The 23,462-nt window shown below is 41.2% G+C and overlaps 1 protein-coding gene across 2 annotated transcripts in view; it reads left to right on the forward strand.

Annotated features, from left to right (window-relative positions):
- The window catches only part of LOC147638372 (NAD(P)-binding Rossmann-fold superfamily protein), a 33,202-nt gene extending 26,076 nt beyond the window's left edge, over positions 1–7,126 (forward strand). For both annotated transcript variants that reach the window (XM_086798301.1, XM_086798300.1), the window contains 2 exons: positions 6,369–6,490; positions 6,595–7,126. In XM_086798301.1, the coding sequence (XP_086654427.1) occupies positions 6,369–6,490; positions 6,595–6,805 (333 nt within the window). In that variant the 3' untranslated portion in view covers positions 6,806–7,126. The remainder of the gene's footprint in view (positions 1–6,368; positions 6,491–6,594) is intronic.
- Positions 7,127–23,462: the final 16,336 nt, after the last annotated feature.

A 23,462-nucleotide genomic window follows, 5' to 3' on the forward strand; every position in this document is an offset into this window, starting at 1 on the left:
TATTTTCTAAACAATGCGTTTGAACTTGCTAGAGTTTGATTGCTAGTTTTATCTTTAAAATCATTTGGACACTGATATGGTTGGGTAGTTGCATGCCAATCTCCTATGGAGACCCAATGAGATCAAACTGGGTCCTGTGTGCGAGTGGGGGCATCTGACTCTAATGTTTCACGAAGGGTCTCCAAGGGGACCTCCTGTGCCAGGTCTTAGGTCTCCTATGTGCAATGCCAGTCACATGTGGGCGCCTAAAGGGTCTGGAAGTCGCAATGAGGGTGCCCTGTTGTCATGGTTCCTAGCCATGCTTTGGTTGAGCTGCTTTATGATATATGCACATCCTCCTCATGTGTTTCTCTTTCTCTGTGCTGACCTGCACACTTGGGAAAAGGATGTGAGAAGTGTGTGAGTATGATCATCTATAATGAGGAGTGCGTATCTCAGGACAATTATCCATTAAGTTAATTAAACACACTTAAGCATGAAAGATTAAACCACACAATCACAAGACCATAAACACTACAGTAGGGGTCCAAGATGGTCGACCCCCGTTATGTTATTTTATTACCAAAGTACTAAACCAAATCATGAGCTAGCATCTTGATTACCTTAACATAGTGGGTTGAGTTGGGACTTGAGTTTTCTGGATACTTCAGGCTGTCAGAGTTCAATTGAGATAGGTTCCTACTCGTGAGGATTGTTCCCATTTTGTCAAGCAACAGAGAGAATATATCAGTTCTGGTGGAACACTTCATATGTTGAGCATCGAGAGATCATTTGATTGGTCAAGATTTGCCTTTGATGATACTGCACAGGTTATGGTTTGGTATCAGTTCTTTCTAGGTGCTGATAGCCCTAGAAAGAACTGATGAGTGTTCAGCTATCTGATAGTTGTGCGATTCTCAAACAGGGAAGGTATTTTTTATATACCATAGGTATGAGAAGTTACTCGATAGGTAATATGCTTAGCTACGATAATTGTCTATTCTCATAACCCTGATTCGAGCTAGTCTGTCTTTAGTTTCACTGAGTTAGTTGTAGGAACAATGGCTACAAATTTAGACAGTTCCTATGACATATACTTGCATGGAAAGATTAGACATGCGTGAACCAGATTATGGAGTCACTTGTGAAGGGAGAGAGTTAGGGTTTCATGTGGGAGACATACATAAAGAAGAAGAGAGAGAGAGAGAGAGACATGTGGGGATAAGTCAACTCACGGTATGAGTGTGTGACTCCCCTATCACACATGTATATTTGCCCTAGTACACATAGTGCACTTAGTACATTAAAAGTACTAAGTGTACTATGTACTATAAAACTTATAGGCTAGTACACACTACAAGGGTGGGCATAATGCCTTTACCCCAACAACCTCCCACTTAAAGGCAAAGTGCCCTTAAATGAAGGAAAAAAAAAATCAGCATGTACATGATAATATACAAGGCCATATCAAGGCTGAAACTGGCCTCATCCAATGCCCATCAAGTGTCTGCAATGAGCAAATCGCTCTGGAGGCAGACTCTTTGTCAACAGATCAGCCGGGTTGTCATCTGTATGAATCTTGACAAGCTGAATTTGCTTGTTCTCTATCACCTCTCTGATGAAGTGATACTTCACATCCACATGCTTCGTCTTTGCATGAAAGACAGGGTTCTTTGCCAACTGGATGGCACTCTGACTATCACAATGCAACAATGGAATATCCCCTGTATAACCCAAATCAACCACTAACCGAGATAGCCATAATGCCTCCTTGCAAGCCTCTGTGGCTGCAATATACTCGGCCTCTGTAGTAGATAAGGCAGTGCACTTCTGCATCCTGGATATCCATGACACAGCACCTCCTGTGAATGTAAACACATAACCGGTAGTAGACTTCGGGTTATCTGGATGACCGGCATAATCCGAATCCGTGTAACCATGCACTAATGCATCCTGTTTGCCAAAGCAAATGCACATATCCTGTGTGCCCTTCAGGTATCTCATGACACCTTTCACTGCTTCCCAATGCTTCTTGCCAGGGTTGGCCATGTATCTAGAAACCACTCCCACTGCAAATGCAATCTCCGGCCTGGTAGCAACCATGGCATACATGAGACTGCCACAAGCTGAAGCATATGGAATCTTGGCCATATCAGCCCTGTCACTATCCGACTGTGGGCTGTCCATAGCACTGAGTTTCACATATGGAGGCAAAGGAGTACTAGTCTTCTCCCCCCCATCCATATTGAATCTCTGCAAAACTTTGCCAATGTATTCCTTCTGAGACAAATACAACACATGCTGATTTCTGTCCCGAAGTATCCGCATACCCAAAATGTGATTTGCATCACCCAAATCCTTCATATCAAAGGTCTGATGCAGCCTCTTCTTCAAGGCATCCATCTCTTTACGAGATTTTCCGGCAATCAACATATCATCAACATACAAGATGAGGATCAATAGACTGCCATCCAAAGCTTTCTTGGTGCATAAGCAGTGATCTATGTCACTTCTCCTGAAATCCTGAGATTTCATGAATGTATCAAATTTATGATACCATTCCCTTGGTGCCTGTTTGAGCCCAAAAAGACTCTTTTTCAGCTTGCATACAAGCTTCTCCTTTCCATTCACTGCATAACCCTCTGGCTGTTGCATATATATCTCCTCATGGGGATCACCGTGAAGAAAAGCAGTCTTCACATCCAAATCCAGATCATCATGAGCAACCAAAGCTAATACAACTCTAAGTGTGGTCATTTTGACCACTGGAGAGAAGATCTCATCAAAGTCCACACCATATTCCTGCTTGAATCCCTTAGCCACTAACCTGGCTTTGTATCTTGGCTTTGCATCTGGTGCAACTTTGAGCCTGTAAACCCACTTGCATGGCAAAACCTTCTTGCCTGTAGGCAAATGCACCAACTTCCATGTTCCATTTTTGTTTAGAGAGTCCATCTCTGACTTCATAGCACGCTCCCAAAGAGCTTTGTCTGCCCTCTGTAAAGCCTCCTTATAACACGAGGGCTCTCCACAGTCAGTGAGCATCAAGTAGTCAACCCTGGAACAAACCTGTCAGGGGGTCTGGAGGGTCTTGTGGACCTCCGTACCCAATGATCATCATTTGCAGGTTGCTGTCCAGCCTGCATATCACCTATTGGTGGCTCCTGTTCCATGCCATAAGGTTGAAAGATCATGCCCGGTATCTCCTCTAACTGTGGAATATCCATAGGGATATCTTCTGCCATCTCTGGCTGTCCATTTGGACCATTTTCAGCACCATTTAAGAGCTGGTTTTGTTGCTGTAATGGCTGATTTACAGCCCTTGGTTGTTGTCCATGATGTCCATCATCATCAAAGATGACTCTGCCAGGCTCCTGTTGCCTTGCAGGCTCCTTATACATGCATGTTTCATCAAAAATGACATCATTGCTGCGTATAATCTTTCTATTCGCTGGATCCCAAAGTCTATACCCCATTTCACCTCTGTCACCATATCCTACACCTTAGATGTGCTCTGTTCCCCTTCCAAAGTACTGTACAACAGTACTAAGTGCTCACCAATGATGTACCAAACCTGTACCGGCAAGTACAGCAGCTGAAAATTAGCCTTTTCCTCACTCAAATCAATGTACAGCCATGCCAAAACTTGTACAAAGTTGTACCAAATCTGTACCAGCAAGTACAGTAGCAATAAATGCTCTCATGGCTGTCCAAATGAGTGAAAATCAGACCTTGACAGTCCCTACCACTTCATACAACAGTCCCGGACAGAAATTGAGCAAAAGTCCCTTGACTGCAAGTGGATTTCTGAGGGTTCAAGGCATAAAAGTCTTCCCTGCTGCATTGCCAAGCTTAACAAGCACAGAATCTTGAAAAGCCCCTTGATTCAAGATCAATTTCTGATCATACATGGTACATTAATGCACATGAAGGCATCCAGAGTATTCACAATGCTTCCCCCTGGCCACATATACATCCAATACATAAAAGCCCTTTGATTTACTGGCACATTGAGTGCTTGTCAGGCATCAACACATTGCCCAAAGCATCAAATGCCAGTGCCTGCATGCAAATCAACACAATTGGCACAAAAGCCCTTTGATTTGCACTCCAATTTCCTGCAATTTTGGCCCGAATGTGAGATTGCTCACATCATACAGCATGTATAAATGCCCAATGGCACACTTACATCAAAAGCCCCAAATATTGACACCCAATTTCGTGCCAATTGACCCGGAATGTGACCAATGTCACCCAATGTTGCCAATTTTGCTCAAAATCTGAGCAATTTGGACCTGTACCTGCTCAATTGAAGATAATGGAGATGCAAATCCCAAAAAAAATTGAAGCAAATACCTCGTACAAATTTCTGATTTCTGTAGGGCAGCAAACGGCGGGTTCCTCAGGCGGGAGTATGGTTGAAGGGCTGATACTCTGATGTAAGCTGCAGCTCTAATGTGTGCAAAGCTTCTCTCTCTGCAGGCTCTCTGTAGACCACCGACAGCAAAATTTTCTTTGGGAGAATCCCTTCAAGATGTACGCTGCTAGTGTTATGTGTAGGTCTTGCAGGTTGCAGGTTAAGGCTTCTCCTAGCTGCTACAGACGAGGTGCACCAGTTCTGCACACGCAGCACATGTAGGCGACCAGCGACCAATTCTACACATGTTACAAGGCGTTTGAGCCGGTGCTGCTGCTGGGGCGCAATCGCTTCGCGAGTGTGGACATTGTTTGTTGATGCCGCCTCCGCCTAGTGGCCAGCGCTACACGCGACGGGGCCTTGTTTGTTGACGCCGCCTCCGCCTAGTGGCCAGCGCTACACGCGACGGGACCTCCACGGGGACCACAGAGCCCGCAATGACCTTGCCCGTGCACGACAAACAGGCGCCGATAGAAACGGTGACACGGTCGACGGTAGGGAGCTACCGATTGGAGCGGAGCCTCTCCCGCACGGCGCCCAACTCCTCCAGCTGCGCGCGAAAGACTCCTCCAGATGAGCGCCGCCTGTTGTGGTTTTACGCCTTGTGGCCAGGCGTCTAACGCCCAACGCCTTGCTGCCTGCCACTCCCTCTCACTGTCTTGCAGCGCACGTGCTCCTTGCTGAGCACCAGAAAGCTCCAAGCAATCTCCTCTGCTCGTGCCAAGCTCAAGGCTCCATAGCCAAGCTTCTTCTTCGCGATGAAGACGACTCCGCACACCCGCACACACACGGACACAACCGTGGCTCTGATACCAGTTGAAGGGAGAGAGTTAGGGTTTCATGTGGGAGACATACACAGAGAAGAAGAGAGAGAGAGAGAGAGAAAGAGACATGTGGGGATAAGTCAACTCACAGTATGAGTGTGTGACTCCCCTATCACACACGTATATTTGCTCTAGTACACATAGTGCACTTAGTACATTAAAAGTACTAAGTGTACTATGTACTATAAAACTTATGGGCTAGTACACACTACAAGGGTGGGCATAATGCCTTTACCCCAACAACTTGTCAGATGTAGTTGAGTTTTTCTTGTTTTTTTCCAAGTGTGGAAATGTCTTAGGTGGGGAAGTATGTTATGTGCCTAGTATTAATCTTTGGGGTTAGTGGCCTAATTTGGCAAGGTTAGGGTAGACCTGGGATTAAGAGAGAGTAGGCTAAAGGTAATAATTAATAAATCCATGTGTGTTGGCTATTTATAACATTTTGGTTATTTATAACAATAATTGACACTATAGAAGTGAAACATGGGTTATTATGGATGTAGCCAAACTTCTGGTCTAAGTCTTGACCAAGACTACAACCACAGTTGTGGCAGAGCACAGACAAGCTTCCCTAGAGCCTCTATGAGGCAGATGCAGTTGGTAGAATTGGGCTGTCAAGTATGGATTTGGCACAGACAGGCTTCCCTAGAGCCTCTATGAGGCAGATGCACTGGTAGAATTGCCAGGCTGTCAGGTATGGATTAGTGGGAGTTAGACCTTAGCCCGACCTTAGCCCCTAGCTCGGGGGAGGTTTGAAGCATAGAACCTATGGTTGGGCTAGCCTTCACTTCTCTTAGGGGGTTTGTACTAATCACGTGTGTTTTGCTATGTGTTTACGAGATTTATGGGTTTGTTACAGTGTGTGATTTCTATGGGGGGTCAAAAGATATCGCTTCAAGCCTACAAAAGCATGTACTTGGTAAGGGTTCAACACATCAATCAAATCACCATTGAGCCGTGCACACTTCTCTCTCACCAGCTTGCCATCTCTCTCTCTCTCTCAGCCAGTTCTGTTGGTACCACGCAATCCAACAGCTTTCACTCTCCCCATTCACGTTTCCGTTTCTGTTCCACGTGTCTGTGGTGTAGGTGCATAACATTGATTTGTAGGGTGCGGTAAAATTCTGAAAGTTTTTTTTTGGCTGCAGGTTGCACTGACTGAAAAATGGGCAGAGGATTATAAGACAAGAGGCATCAGCTTTTACTCGATGCACCCTGGCTGGGCGGACACACCGGCAGTAGCAAAAAGTATGCCCCAGTTTAGGAGCTCGTAAGTATTTTCCTTTTTATGAGGTTGATTTGTAGGTGGTTTTTTGATGTGTTTTTAAATGTGCTAGGCTTCACAAAATGATATTAATGGTGGTGGCTGCACAGGCTTGAAAGCAAACTTCGCACTCCAGAACAGGGTGCTGATACTGTTGTATGGCTAGCTATGCAACCTAATCAGACGCTCAAGTCTGGGGGCTTCTACTTTGATCGTGCAGAAGCAAGAAGGCACCTTCCACTGTGTGGCACCACATATACCCCTCAGCAAATCGACTCAATTGTAGAATCTATAAAATCCTGCTGTAACCTGTCTGTCTAACATCCATGTTTTGGTCAAGCCTTTGAATCAATATCTGTCCTTTTGTACTGGGAAACCTTCCATGCTGGGGTTGGCAGGGACCCCTAGAATTCGATCTGTTGGAGATGGAGTGTCTGTCACATATCTGGCATCAGCTTGCTTTTCAAATGATACTGCAATTGAAGATGGACGGTGGGCAAGATTGCCCAATCACCAGTGCCAAAAAGAGAGACAAAGCAAACTCAAAAGGTAAGTCACCCTTTATGTGCCTGGCTAGAGATTGTAGAGAGACCGTGAAAGATGTAACACTTGTGAATGAAGAAATCTGACAGGTTTCATGTGGCAGTCTTACAAAATTTATCCCAACTTGCAGTACATGCACCGCACATGCATGCACACACACACCCGTCTGCATGAGTGTGCAGAGAGATGGAAACAGAGAGTTTCGTGTGTAAGGCTTGTATTCTGCCATGTATAGTAGGCATGCCTTACATAGTGGGTACAGTATACACGCACTTGTGAGTTATAAGGGTTCATTCAGTGTAGGATTATTTTTTAATAAAAGAAAAGCAGTTTATAGCCATCAAGAAGGCATCAACTAACACCTCCGCTACTGCTGGACACCTGTACAATCAAATCCGCCTGCTGACTGTACTGTGCAACCACTTATGTACAGTCATACGACAAATCCACCTGTTGTGTCCGTACTTCACACAGCCTGCACACCAGCCTGGAGGGTGCCGTTACAATAGATCTGCACTCTGTCCGTACTGTGCGACCAGATCTGTACAGCTCGTACAGTCCTGAACCTATTACTGGTGGTTTTCTAGTGCTGAACTTGCTGCTGGTGATTGCATCTAGACGTGTTTCACTTGTAGAGACCATTGACTTGGGAGAGACCAGAGAGCCGTCTTTGGCTGGTCTTGCCAGGTAACCTTCAGTTTGTTTAGATGAACCCTTGGATACGGATGGACTTTGGTGTTTATCTTGTGACCCATGTGCTGCAAAGTGAGTGTGAACTAGGAGAGGATGCAAGTATTGATAGTATGACTTCGATAGTGCTATGTATGTTATGCACTTATCTAATTTTATTTTGCCAGCAAAATTGTCATGATCGATAGTTCCTTTGTGCATTGAGGAATAACATTGGTATGTCCTGGATAGGTAGACGCCAATTGGAAAATGTCGATGAAGAAATTTTGTTAGGCATTTGCTTCGATTGCAATCTGTGTGTCACAGCGGAGTGCTAGTGGCCAGATTTGTGACTACGTGTAGCTACTTATTACCTTCCTATACAATCATTGATCATGTAATTGATCAAGCATATTTCTTGGATGGAGTGCACAAGATCTCAAGGAAAGGTTTATTTAGTCATCTTTTGATAGAGATTTTCCGGCTTTAAGCTAGGGATTCAGTGTAGTTTTATTTGGGTAGTTATATTCTGATGAGTTAGGCTCATGAGGGAAGTACGTCTTTTGACTTTTGTCGAGAAGATTGCAGTGATGAGGTTTCTCTGTGACCATGGATAACTTATTGTTGTCAGCGTGGTGAGGATGGCCATTGTGCCATATTTTCCTTGAGGTGCACTAGGTTTACTAGTGATTATACCTGTACTTTTACAATGTGCAAATTTGGGTTTGGTAGAGTAGAGATCAATTCATAGACTTATTCAGGTCTATCTTACGGAGTTGGAGGTTTTAGTTTCGGAGATCTTACCAAAGGAAGACACGATATGCAGATGTGTGATATATACATCATTGATGGTATGACCTATACTTGATTTTATAGATGCCTTTGACTCACATATGTACTCTAGTCTAGGATCATGGCAAATGTTGAATGGCATTTGCTGTGAAGTTCTTGCATGATGATCATGATGGTAGCAGGTTTCCTTAGGACGCATTTCTTTGTTTCATCTCAGATTTTGAGATGAGAGAGGCTATCACTTATCACTTATCACATATAAGATGGGGTTCTTGGATAGAACTTGATTATCCGAGGATTTTATCTTCTAGATGGGGCTTGAGTTTCTTCTTGTGTGTCGATACAAAGGTGGAGGTGGATAATTGGTTGGTTCTTGGGAGAGTTTAGCAACTTCTTGTGGGATTTATGGTTTCTTTCGAGAGACTATCCTCCCGATTTTAAACTGAGGTTCATAGGGTTTACAAGTGGTAGTCATTTTCAGGATCTAGCCAGCCTTATGCAGGTGTGATATGCTCCATTGAGGCGCAAGTGAGTTGCTGCAGACACAATAATACTTGAGACGAGATTTTCGTGGAGAAGTGTTCTACACTTACGATAGCCTCATGATCTTAATTTGGGGCAGGATTGTCATAGACGAATAATCTACACTTATGGTAGCCCCATGATTATGGGAGTAAGTGAGAAGGAATCTCATATAGGGTAGATTGGTGTGGTGGGCTAACCTAAAAGCCAACGTCCTTGAGATGGGAGTCTGGTTGTGTCAAGACGGGATTGGAAAGGATTTGATCACTCCAACTTAACTTTATGTCTACAGGGGATCTTATATGGAGTGTATCCTAGTGGTATGGGACACTAGGATTTGCTACATACAGGAGTGTATCCTAGTGGTATGGGACACTAGGATTTGCTACATATAGGGTTTCTGGATACATCTATATTCCTATGTGGTTGACTTCTAGGTTGAGAGGAAGCGGCAATTGATTTGAAAAATCAATTACAGGAAGGAAGAATGAGACTGTGGATCGAGAGTGTGACGTAGTTGCTTGTCATTTTCAAAAATCAATTACAGGAAGGAAGAATGAGACTGTGGATCGAGAGTGTGACGTAGTTGCTTGTCATTTTCAACAATGATCACTCCAACTTAACTTTATGTCTACAGGGGATCTTATATGGAGTGTATCCTAGTGGTATGGGACACTAGGATTTGCTACATATAGGGTTTCTGGATACATCTATATTCCTATGAGGTTGACTTGTAGGTTGAGAGGAAGCGGCAATTGATTTGAAAAATCACTTACAAGAAGGAAGAATGAGACTGTGGATCGAGAGTGTGACGTAGTTGCTTGTCATTTTCAACAATGATTGGGTCTCTGTATTTTTAGTTAAAGCGGTTATGCTTTGCTAGATGCAATGTAGCTTCTTTGCTTCATAGAGATGGTTCTTAGTGATGCTAGCGCGCGCACATATTTTATAGATATCGAGATTCAAAGTGGATTTTGTTGATATTGAAATTAGTAGGTTTCTCTGATAAATTTATTCTCTTGAGAAGGTTCAATTTGTATGCCGAAAGTGATTGCTAGCAACCTTTGGTAATAATCTTTTAGAAGACTTGCAAGCTGACTGATGGATTTGTAAGACACATATGGGTTATGTTGTGGTGGTATCGGATGCTACGATGTATCATATGTGTGGGTTTACAAGGTTCCATCAAGGCAGATCATAGATGTTTTAGCTTCTGATCATATAATTACCCAAAACTTGTGATTGTTGGATGCCTAGTTCAAGAGATGAGTGCACTAGCCTCTCATATGGCAAATGTTCTAGTTCATTAGCCACACCTTTGATGTGGAAGATGTATGGTTATGGGCCATGCCTTGACGTTTAGTTATCCAAATTATCAGTTTTTATAATGGTTGCCATCCAAGGCTGTGTAGCAAGGTATTGATTGGTGGGGTTATTCTAGATCGACTTGGTTCCAGTGGAGTGTTGATGTTGGTAGATTTCGCAAGCATCTTGATTACCTTGACACAGTAGGCTGAGTGGGGTCTTGCAGTTTCTTGATACTTCAGGCAGTCATATATTGACCAAAACACCCCTCTTATTGTACCTTATCCTCTGCCAGATGCACTACTATGGAATTGGCTGTACAACAAGACAATTCTTTTTAGGGCTATTTGCACCTAGAACTACACCTTCAAGTTCTAATTCTCAAGGGAAACTTGGGTTGACACCCATGCCAAACATAACTTGATCAGTATTATCATACGCAGATCTTGACCAATCAAATGATCTCTGAGTGCTGAACATGTGCAAGGTTCCACCATAGCTGATTTATCCTACGTGTTGCTTAACAGACTGAGAACAATTATCATGTGACCGACAATGAGCTAGCTTGCACCCCTTTAGGGGGTTTGTGCTAATCACTTGCGTTTTGTGTTTAGGATATCTGTGGGGTTGTTACAAGAGCCCCCAGGTGGAACAAGGGGTTGCAAATTTTCACGAAGGGATTTAACTCTTAGCCCAAATAGGGGACAAGAAGAACAGGTACACACAGAACAGAGCATTAGAGTCAATGTGCTGCCGAAGGTTTTCAAGATAAGAACCAAGTGGTCAAAAGTGCCTTAACTTTTGGAAGCAGGATGCCTAGGATGGAGTCCACATGCCATAATGGGATGATGCTAGTCATCCAATATCTGTCATCAAGCTTAGCAAGAGGGGATGTCACATGTACAACATGTGGACATGCTTATCCCCCAGTTTTAGGCTGTAATTAGGCACCTTTTGGGGTAGGAAATAGCAAGGATTAAAGGTAGGTATTTTACCCAAGGCAGTCAAAAGAAGTTGTGGACATAATCTGGTAGTTTGGCATTTTATTGGTACTTTGGCATTTATTTGTCCAAGGATGTGGTCAATAATAGTCCATGTAGATGACTCCAGCATAGGGGTACATAGGAGCCTATAAATAGGCAATTCTTTTTTTAACTATGTGATCCCATCATTGATTCGGACAGGTCATAGGCTTAGATTTTTCTTTTGGAGGCCATATTGGCCACGTACATCTTGATACGTATATATGAAAAACACTGTGCAGCAACATCTCTTTCTCTTTTGTTCATTCATCTTTGCGTTTTGCACAATTCTTAGTACATGCAGTTCTTGTGCATGTTACAATAGGGAGCACCCATCAACCTTCAGCCTGACACTATCCTCCCCAAGGGATCATGGATAACACGCTCTTGTTTATCTTCAAGCCTTAGCTGGTGGTAGGTAAAATCCTAGCCATCCTGGTGACTTCACTTGCTTAAAGTCATCATCGCCAATTGACTCCACGTCGTTGCTATCAGACGACTTCACAAAAATAATGCCCACTGAGTCCATATATCTCCAATGCACATGAAATTGGGCATGCTAACATGGAGAAGAGCAGTGACAGAAAGGTGATGGGTTATTGCCTTGAAAGAAGGGAAAGGTAAAAGAGGATTTTAGGGTGGATGAGAGGGCTAAAGTGAAGTTTGCACCTTTTGAAAACCAAGAGCTTGGAGATGGTGTTATCTTGCACAACCTGTATGTATGAGCCAACAAGGGAGAGATTGAATTTATAGCGGTGATGAGATTAAAAAAAGCACCCTTGCTTAGTTTTGTGCTTTGGGGCTTACAATTAAGCCCCCTTCTGCTCTGGCACAAAAAAAAAAACACACTTATGCTTTAAAAAAAACTCAATACTTTTTCTTGTTTTATCATTCACACCTTTGTTAGCATTCCTTCTCCACGCAGCCCACACAATCACGTGTGCAACCATACCTGAACACAATCCTCCTTTGCTCGCTATGTCAAGGTTGCTCTGTTGGCCGTGTGCCTTGTTTGGCTGTACATCACAGCCATTTGTTGATTGCCCACATGGCTAGCCTGTACAAAGCCATTGGCCGCCTTGAAGATAGGTCGTGCTGCCCCCATACAAGGGTGCTTTTGCACCCCTAGGCTGGTTGCACATAGGCACCATGTCTATAGATTCAAGCACCATCTTGACCTACTCTACAATTTATCGAGTGTATGATCCTAATATATCTAGTGTGGTTGTGGAGCAATTGGACTGTAATTTACTAGGTGGTACTAGTTAGTGCTATTAGGTGGTGCTAGTCAGTACTATTAAGTCATTAGGAGGTGCTAGTCAGTCCTATCAAGTGCTTCTAAAAGCAGCACTTGGACTGCTAGTTATCACAGTAGTGCTCTGGTGGCATCTTACAGTTTATGGGGTAGTGCTACTTAGTGTTGCCAGTAGTAGTAACTGCAATATATATAATATAATATTAGTGCTACTAATATTAGCTAGTGCTACCAATAGTAGTAATTGCTAGTTAGTGTGCTACCAATATTAGCTAGTGCTAATTAGTGCTACCAATATAAGCTAGTGCTAATTAGTGCTATGACAAGTGCACTAGTAGTAGTTAGCATGGTTGGTTAGTACGGTACGGTACGGTACGATAAAATACGGTACTAATTGGTACCTTAAAAATTTTTGAGGTACGGTACGATATTAGTACGTTTTTTTTAAAAAAAATACTTCCTAAACTTAAAAATTGTAGACAAGAAGTTACAAAATAGTAGAACCATGAACATAATGTCATCATGCCATTAGAGTACAAAATTGCTACAAAAGGATAGGCCAAAAACTCATGGCATGGGCGACCGCCAACATGCGTACGTACATGATACTACATACTACAATATATCATCGATGGGCTAGAAGGAGATAGATGCCCAATGCCTAGAGAGCTATAACATATCAAAAGTCTACATCATCACCAACATCTGCATGATCATCAACATGATCACTACTAGAGTGTCCATCAAGAGAGTTCTCTGAAGAGGACTCTTCGAAGGTGGACGAGACACTCTGGGGATCATTCTCGCTAAGTAGGTTGCCATCATTATCAAACAAGGGCTCTCTAGGCAGTGGGGTATCATCATGAGGGGGCAATGGAATATCATCATGAAGGCGGGGATTGGAGCTCGAGGATCCCCGCCTCACATATGTGCGAAGGCCACCCTTTGCCGATGCCGAAGGCGGAGGCCTATGAACTCCAACTGCTCGGGCCCCCGTCCATGTTGACTCCTGGTTCTGCGAGTATCTGCTGCCACAAGCTCACTATAGAGCTCCATGAAGATTGCCTCGTCCTCCTCATCAGGCAATATGATCGCTTGCCTAATATGGCAATGGCAAGTGCACACGCTGACAAACAGCTCCCTATAGGCTGCAAATGGCGATGAATGGCTCTCTAGAAGACTAAAATTGCTCCACGCAACAGCAGCAGCAGCAGCAACGACGACCCAAAAAAAAACGTACGGTATCGTACGAATCCGTACGGTACGGTACCGTACAGCAAGTACGCACGATTTCAGTCGTACGACGTACGGAACTAAGCCTGGTAGTTAGTGCGACCAGTAGTATCAATGTTGCCAGTGCTGTTAAGTGCTACTAATAGTAGTGCTAATAGTAGTGCTGACAAGTGCTGACAATTTAGTAGTAGTTAGTGCCACCAAAAGTAATCTAGTAGTTAGTGCTATTTAGTACTACAAATTTTAGCAATTGGATAGCTTGTACTAGTGCTCATCTTCTAGCCCATACTATGTCTTTTAGAGGCACACTTTGTTTTATGAACCAGGTATCTTAAACTAGTGTAGCTGCACCACATAAATCTCCTCCTTTTTTGAGATGGCCATTCAAAAATGTTGACTTCATGTCCATTTACAATACCCACAACTTTCCATGAGTTGCCAATGTTAGTACTGTGCCAATAATCTAGTTGTGGAGGCAAATATCTCTTGAAAGTCAAACCCTTCAACATGTGCAAAACCCTTGCCCACGAGCCTTGTCTTATAGTTAGCCAATGTACCATTAGACTTGCACTTGACCTTCCAAACCCACTTGCTTGGCGCCAATAACCTTCTGTTTTGTAGGACAATCCACAAGATCCCAAGTGTGCTTTCTGAAAATTGAGCTATACTCTTCACTCCATGGGCCCCTAGTAGTTTGGATCTGCTAATGCCAAGTTAGTTTTCTGTTGTACTTTCTCAAAATTGAGTGATACTCTGACTCCGTGGGCCGCAAACTAGTTTGGATCTGCTAATGCTTCCTCCAAGCTGGTTGGCTCCTGTACTTTGATTATCTTATCCATCAAGGCCATATTGACAATGTGAATGGAGGCCCTCTTCTTCTCCTCTATTCTCTTAGATATACAAATAGCTTTGCTGGCTCTTCTATGATTGGTGATGGAGCTTTCCCATCTAAGATCTACTTCACCCATTTAGGATACGGCCCCTTCTATGGTGTTGCAGGCTTCTCTTCTACATCATCTAATGAATCCACCTTTTGTGGAGTTAGGTAGTGTCATTGATGGTTGTGTCGCTAAGCTACTTCTTCATTAAAGAAAAGTGTTGTTGTATCGCTAAGCGACTTCTGTAGTAAAGATTATTGTGGTTAGAGCCTTCTCCTCCACTTGATGTGGTTGTTCCTTGAACACCACATCATGGATGACAATTATCTTCCTTGCCTCCACGTTGTATAGTCAATAACCCTTTGACCCCATATTATACTCCAAGAAGATACACTTTTTGCTCTTGGAATCCCACTTAGATTTGGACGAGTCTAGAACATGCACAAAACACTCACAATGTCCTAATACAATTGAGGGTTTCTCACCTGAATAAGCTTCGTTAAGGGGTCATGCTCTTCAGTGCCTTTGTGTAACTCTTGTTAAGGATATGCACAGTAGTGTTAATTGCCTCCAATTAAAAAGAACTATGTAATTCTTTGCCTTTGAGCATAGTCCATGCCATCTCCCCAATACAATGATTCCTTACGCTTTGCAACATCATTTTGTTGCGGAGTATGATTAACTATCAAATCTTTCTTGATCTTGTGCTCCTTACAGTAGGCATTAAACTCACTTGATGTAAATTCTCCTCCACAATTTGTTCAAAACTTCTTTAGCTTCTTTCTTATCTCATTATCTAGCAAGCTATGCCATATTCTAAATTTTCTAAAAGCTTTAGCCTCATCTGGAAGAAAATACACCCACATCTTCCTACTAGTTATTGATCTACCTTCAAATTGACAAGTGTACCAAAACGAGCTTTGCCTAGCAGCAGCACCTAGATCAACACAATGCAATTGATATTGTGCTTATTCTTTCTATCTTTAGCAGTGCATTTGCCCTATCAACTACTTATTTGCTGTACTAATTCTTTCTATTTGCTACTTCCCTTAGTGCTAGGCTTCATTATGGGTGAGTCTGCTTTGTATCTTCGAAGGTTTGACAGAAACTCAGTACGAAGGGCTTTGTGTGAATATATGCTCTTTTGTGTGTGTGTGTGTGTGAGAACATATCTTGATACAGAGTTCTACACCCACTATTGGGCACTGATGACGTTAGTGGGGATGTCGTAGTATCTAGTCCATCCTTTGCATAATGTTATACAGTCTTGTGGGTTGACTACCATGAGTATATAACATGCACGTTTCTAAAAGGTAAATTTGGGTATGTTCCTGGATTCATCTAGGTATATACAATGCCAAACATCAAATTGTAGAAAGAAGTGAGAGTAAACAATCAACTTTGATTACCAAGTCGTGCTTGTGTCCGACCGCCTACCCATGTGCTCCAAGTAAGGAGCTTTGATGGCGTAGACATACTCTGCATAGAGAGGATGTCTTGCTTACCAGAGTGCATTATAAATGTCTAGAGAAATCATCAATGCTGCCTTAAGCCAGAACATGTCTCTCTTGATTTAGAGTAGCCCCTATATCTGGTTCCAAATGCATCAAACTCCACACTGAAAATATTTTGCAAGTCCGAAATCACCAACACCACACTATTTATGATTTCATCCATGAAATTGTAAAAGCTGACTCTTTCCTTGGACATCCATTTAAACATTTCCTTTTGTTCTTAGTTAGGTCATGTAATGTCGTAGCAATCTGTACAGTGTCCTTTGATATATATTGTGTCCCAAGAGGAAAAAACCTCTCTTTTTGGCATGGCAATTGACCTTTGATACAATGTCCTCCAACATTCCCAATAGTGTATGTCAGAGAGGAAACACATTCACTCTTTTTGGCGTTTATGTAGAGCTTGTGCTTCTCAACTCCTTAAAGACATTATAGCTTTTTCGGTAAAGCCACGGGTATTGTATAATAATATTCTACATATACTAAATACGGCCTAGATTGTGAACAATCTTGTCCTCACCACGTATATAGTAATTCTCCTTCCCCTCACCTCCTTAAAGACTTCATATCTTTTCTCTAAGGCCTAATATCTTCAAAAGGCATAAAGTAAATATGGCCTAGACAGTGAGTGCAATGGCTTATTGTCTTTTCTCATCGTGGTTATTGTATAGCAATATTCTATTTTACCACCATGCACACCTGTGTAAGTCTTAACTAAAATTAAACATTATGTGGTTTTCAAGGTTTTTTAAGGTGATAATGTTACAACCCTACTCAATTGGTTGAAAATTTGGAAGGGCTCAAGTGGATCAATGCCAATGATTAGATACTTTAGCCAATGATCATACCTATTTAACTCTTTACTAAAATTAAACATTATGTGGATTAAAGGTGAGAGTGTCACAATCCTAATCAATTGATTGATAAGGAAAGGGTCAAGTGGATCAAGGCCACTGATTAAGTGATTTAGGCAAAGATTTCTCACATTTGGTATCTACATCAATACCAGACCACCACCACCCAAGTATTTCCATCTATCTATAGCGTAGTGGGTCTGTTGATCTCCATAGTTTAGCTCTTTTTTGTTCTTATATTATCTTTACATTTTATGTTATAGTTATACTCTTGGGAACAAACTAACTAGAATAAAAAGGGGGCATAACTGCCTTTCTATCAACAAAGAAATCAAAGGAGTTAGAGATTGACAAAATCATGTTTCGTGGTTATAAACGTGGTTGGTAATGAGGCTGTAGATACACTAGGTCATTAAATAACTATGAAAAAATCATAAAAAGAACCGCAAAATAACGACGAGAATAATCTCGAGAATAACCATAAAACAAAAAAAAAGTGCAAAAAATTGGGGTAGAATGAGAGATTAATCTCGTCCATTCTACCCCAATCAGTTTTTAATTAATGTCAACTACACATCATTACAAGCACATTAAGAAGATAAACATCTCATGATAATAGGTAATGCATAGGCATCATAGAGGTCTCTTATGCATTCTTTATGCATAGAGGTTTGTATGCATATTTGCCTCTTCATGTATAGAGGATTGTACACATGTATCATAGAGCCCTCTTATGCATTCTCTATGCATAGAGGTCTATACATATATATCATAGAGACCTCTTATATGTATCCTCTATGCATAGAGGTCTGTATGCCTCTTTATGCATTGAGGCAATGCATAAAGATAAACATCTCATAACAACTAATGCATGGGCATAGACGCCTCTTATGCATTCTCTATGCATAGATGCTTCTTTATGCATTGAGGAAATCCATAGAGGCAATGCATAGGCATAGAGGCCTCTTTATGAATTGAGGCAATGATGCATAGCTAGTGTAAAGACATACAACTCCCAAAACGCCGAAGGGCGTGAAAATATCATAGAGCATAGGCATACCTTTTTGACCACTACGACTTTATGTGCTTGATGTCGTGGAATGGTGTACAAAAATCCCTTCATAGACACAAGGCAAAGTATGTTAACCAAGCACCACCAATGCATTCTCTATGCATTGATGCATACATGTGTAGAGGCTTCTTGTGCATTCTCTATGCATAAGAAGCCTCTATACATACAGGCTTCTTATGCATTCTCTATGCATAAGAGGTCTACACATAGAGGCCTCCTATGAATCAAGGTAATGCATAGGTCTGAAAGGCCTCTTTATGCATTGAGGCAACGATGCATAGACAATGGAAATAAATAAAAGTCCCAAACCACTCAAGGGTGTGAAAATAACATAAAGCATAGGCATACCTTTTTGATTGCCATGACTTGTGCTCGGTAGCACAAAATGTGGATATGGTGTATAAAAGGCCCTTACAGAGAGAACAAGGCAAAGTACATGTCAACAAGGCACTATAACAAGAAATTCTTTTATACACTCTATGTTTAGATGTATAGAGAGTAAGAGAGGCTTCTATGCATAGATGCATAGAGAGTGCATAAGAGGCCTCTATGCATAGATCCTTAGGAAGAGGAAAGATGGGAGTGGGGGAAGATCCAGTAGTAGGAGATAGCAAGATTGAAGAGGGGAAGAAAGAGTAGTAGGAGATAGCAAGATTGAAGAGGGGAAGAAAGAGGGAAGAATGCTTGCTTTCTTGTGGAAGGAAGAGGGAAGAGGGGAATGAGAGTGATTAGATAGTAGGGAAAGATTGCTTGCTTGTGGAAGGAAGAGGGAAGATTGCTTGCTTGCTTGTGGAAGGAAGAGGGAAGAGGGGAATGAGAGTGATTCGATAGCATGGAAAGATAAGATTAATGATGGATTAGAGATGATTCCTTGCATGAAAGGAGCAGGGTAGGATTTCATCAATCATGAACGAAACTGGTTATACATGGAGTTAAAGGAGTGGGCGTGCAGTGTAGTGGCATAAATTCTAGTTTTTAAGGTTATATACGTGGTTCTATATGTGGCTACTTTGTGGTTGGGCCACATGTATATCGCAAAATAATCATGTGTATAACCGCGAACAGCGAGGTAGCCATATTTATACCACAAGATGAATATGGCTATCTCGCACTTCTCTCTCTAAATTATGCAGTTAAGTTTCATGGCTAGATCCCCCATTCTCTTGTAGTGACTCCACCAACAAAATCCAGAAAAATAAATACTTTAAGTTGACCAAAATTCCCACTTGTAATTTGCCTTATTCATGTGCATCCGGACTTGAGGATAACTTGAGGCCTTGTACCAATTCAAAGTTGACCTCATGGGGGACTAGAACTAATTCCATCTTGGGCCATTAGGTTTTCATCCAGTCCATCCCCCCCTTAAGAACCACTCTTAAATTTTTGGTATTAATCAATAAGACTTCAAAGTTTTCTTTTGCATGATCCATTTTGCTCTTGCGATCATTGCTACTATGTTTCTTAACCATGTGATGCTTATTTTTTTTTCCCAAATAACTACACCCACTACATAACATAGATCCAATTAAGTAAACTCTATGATCCTAGGCTTGTAATAGAATGAAGAAGACTCTACACTATCTTTCTCATTTTGATAACATAACATATCTTTTCTTTTTCATGTGCATGCCTCAAGGAGTTGCAAGCATCCTTGATAAAGCATTTTTACTCCTCACAAGACGTGCAATTCACAACACGTGTTGTACAATTCACACATGCTAGTGCACATGTGAATGGTACAACTTCTTCCTTCTTGTGATGCCCTTATTGTAAGACTAATACATAGACTAGTAAAAGTTGTCCTATAAAAAAGCATACATGAATTAGTGGCCCCTTTATTCTATTGTGGTAGGACTAAAGTGGCTACTAGTGTGACTATCTATGAGATGTAGGTAGTGCAGCATTAATCCAACATGAAGGTGGTTACTCGTGATTGTTTGCCATAAGGAAACCATGGCATTATCATTAGGAAGGTGGAAAATTATTGGAACCATATTGGAGATTAATATTTTAAAAGTAGTGAGGATCTAGCTGTAGAAGATAACAATATAGAGAGATGGCTTCATATTCATATTAGGTAATGTGCTATAGAGCCTCCTCAAAATTGGGCCTTCGGCCTGTATATTGTAACCAAATGAGCTCCATTGTTGGTGACCAAACGTGATAAGAGTGAGGGGGTCCATATATACACACTTGTAAATTTTGGTCACCATCACAGCATATTTAGTTATAATGTGTGGGCCTTGAGGGTCCCCTCAAAATTGGTCTTGGCTTTGAATGTGTCATGGCCTTGAGAGTCCCCTTGAAATTGAGCTTTTGCCCCCCCCTGCCTCCCTCCCCTCTCTGCGCATATTGTAACTAAATGAGCTTCGATGGTGATCAAACTTTGTAAGAGTGAGAGTGGGGTCCACATATACACACTTGCAAAGTAAGTTTGGTCACCATCGGAGCATATTTAGTTACAATGTGCATGCAAGACGTCGGTGGGTGGCCTTAGAGAGCCCCATCAAAATCAAGCCTTTTTTTGGCTCGCACATTACAACCAAATAAGCTCACATGGTGACCAAACTTTGCAAGAGTGAAGGTGGAGTCCTCACATACACACTTGTAAAGTTTGGTCACCATGAGAGCACATTTGTTTACAATGTACGGGCCTGGTTGCCTAGTTTTCAATTTGATGTGGCCTTAGAGAGCCTCCTTGAAATTGGTCTTGCCTGCACATTGTAACCAAATGAGCTTCGATGGTGACCAAACTTTGCAAGAGTGAGGATGGGGTCCAGATATACACACTTGCAAAGTTTGGTCAGCCATGGAAGCACATTTAGTTGTAATTTCTTTCCTTAATACCTATGATTAGTAGTTGATTATAAAATTTCAAATGGAAGCACATTTAGTTGTAATTTTTTTCCTTAATATCTATGATTAGTAGTTGATTATAAAATTTTAAAAAATTGATTTCTTTTTTTTTCTTTCTTTTTCTTTGGGCTTTAAGGTTTTATGGGTGGGTCATCACTAATAAGGGTTTGTGAATAATAATGTGAATTTTGTGGGTGGATCATCAATAATAAGGGGTTTGTGAACAATAATGTGAATTCTCTAATATTATCTCCTTTTTTTGACATTTGATTTTTTAATCTTTTGTTTTACTAAAAAAGAAGAAAAATTAAAAAACTTGCCATCTAAAAAGGGATATGATTGTGTGATAGCAAATTCTTCAACCTATACTGGCCATCATATAGCTTTCACACAAAATCCGATCAAAATATTTTTTTCTTCCTATTTATCATGTGTAATATGCATTCCAATATTATCAACTTCTAGTGCATACATTTTCCTAATGAATATAACTTGCCCATGTCGAGAGAAAGACCAACATGTACATGTGATTGTCTACCAGAGTTCCCAGTCTCACAAAGGACCTAAAAAGAGAACATTAGCATCAAGAGAGTTGTGATCAACATGATTAGATCAGTGGTAGCTCTGCAACTTAAGATTGTTACATAATAAGGACAAGGCTTTATCTTAGGAAGACTAACATCAATCAACATGATTAAGGTGGTATAGTGACTTAAAAATGCTACATACTAACTAGCTTTATGGTCATTTAGCATAATCTATAAAAAAGCATGTGGCATGTAAACATGCTCAGATGATTAGACAATGTATGGAAATGGCCACTAATGGCCTAAGATGCCAACAAGGCATCTAGAAAAAAACTATGGCATGTAACATGCTCAAATGATTAGAGAATGTATGGAAATGGCCACTAATGGCTTGAGATGCCAACAACAAGGCATCTAGAAAAAACAACTACGAGCTTCTACCTCCATAGGACTTGGTAGAGATGTAGCATCATGTGCACTAGCACATCGCAAGGGAGGGGAACCTAACCTAGGTCCATCACTATAAATTTGGAGTGGTTCCTCGTAAGAAAGACTATTGATTGGATCAAGATGAACAAAGCTCAACCATTTGCATGTGTGAATTTAGAAGGACTTTAGAGCTAGCGCAAGCGATTTTCATATTTTATCTTATGCACCATTTGATAACATCATTATGTTTCGGTACTTTTATCGTAGGTTTGTTTCTATATGATGTATTATGGTAATGGTATGACATCATGCAAGATCATTCTTTAAAATCTAAGTGGTAAAATGTTTTAAAAGTGCCCTTTTTAAATGCAACTTATTTTTTCCATACTTTCAACTTTAAATGGGATCATTTATGCCATTTCAAAAATGTAGGATTTATGTACTAAACTAGTAAGGGCTCCATCAGTAAGCCCTTGCTAGTGTGTAGTAAGAGTATCTCAAGGGCTCCATCAGTAAGCCCTTGCTAGTGTGTAGTAAGAGTATCTCAAGGGCTCCATCAGTAAGCCCTTGCTAGTGTGTAGTAAGAGTATCTCAAGGACTAGAAAGAATTATGTAGGATTTATGTACTAAACTAGTAAGGGCTCCATCAGTAAGCCCTTGCTAGTGTGTAGTAAGAGTATCTCAAGGACTAGAAAGAATTATATGGAACATTGAAGTTGCTAGTTTACAACAACAAGGGCATCCTAATGTGTAGTAAGACTATCTTAAGAAAGAATTATATGGAGCATCGATGTTGCTAGTTTACAACAAGTAAGACTATCTCAAGATAGAATTATATGGAACATTGATGTTGCTAGTTTATAACAAGTCGGGTTTTTCTAGTAGCGAGGTTGCATGAAACCCCTATGGCCACCATCGTGGTTGGAAACCAGGAGAGGGTACAATGCTTTCACTTTAATAAATGGAAAAATGTACACATCTAAGCATAACATCACTTGAAATTTAAAGAAAAATTCAGGCATTCTAAAATATAGCAATGTAGATTAAAACCAAAAACTAAAATACAAACCCAATACATTGGTAATATTGTAGAAGTTTTTGTTTACTCTTGATAAGTCATGATGGACCAAAATGAAAAGCTTGTGGCCATTGCTTGCGCAATGAAATAGCCTTACACAATCATAAACCTAGATTTCCTAACTTTGTTATGTGAGGTCTCATTTCAACTTGGTGGCATTTTCTTCTTAGGGGTAAAGGTAGAATAATTAAGTAAATGACTTGGGTAGATTTTTATAGCAAAGGAATAGTAGCTTAGATGAAGCTCGTGGTGGTGGGACCATCCAAATAGATAGCTATGAAATTAGAGATTGGATGCTTGAGTTTGGACAATACACACTTCTAGCATAGGAGCTATCCCTAGTAGAGAGATTGTCATAAAATAACTAATAAATATCTAAATGTGGATTAGGAAAGATAAGCATGGAACTTTATGTAAGCCAAGTGAAAG

The sequence above is a fragment of the Cibotium barometz genome, chromosome 5 (assembly GCF_041138505.1).
Source record: "Cibotium barometz isolate CiBa-2024 chromosome 5, ASM4113850v1, whole genome shotgun sequence".
Lineage (NCBI taxonomy): Eukaryota > Viridiplantae > Streptophyta > Polypodiopsida > Cyatheales > Cibotiaceae > Cibotium > Cibotium barometz.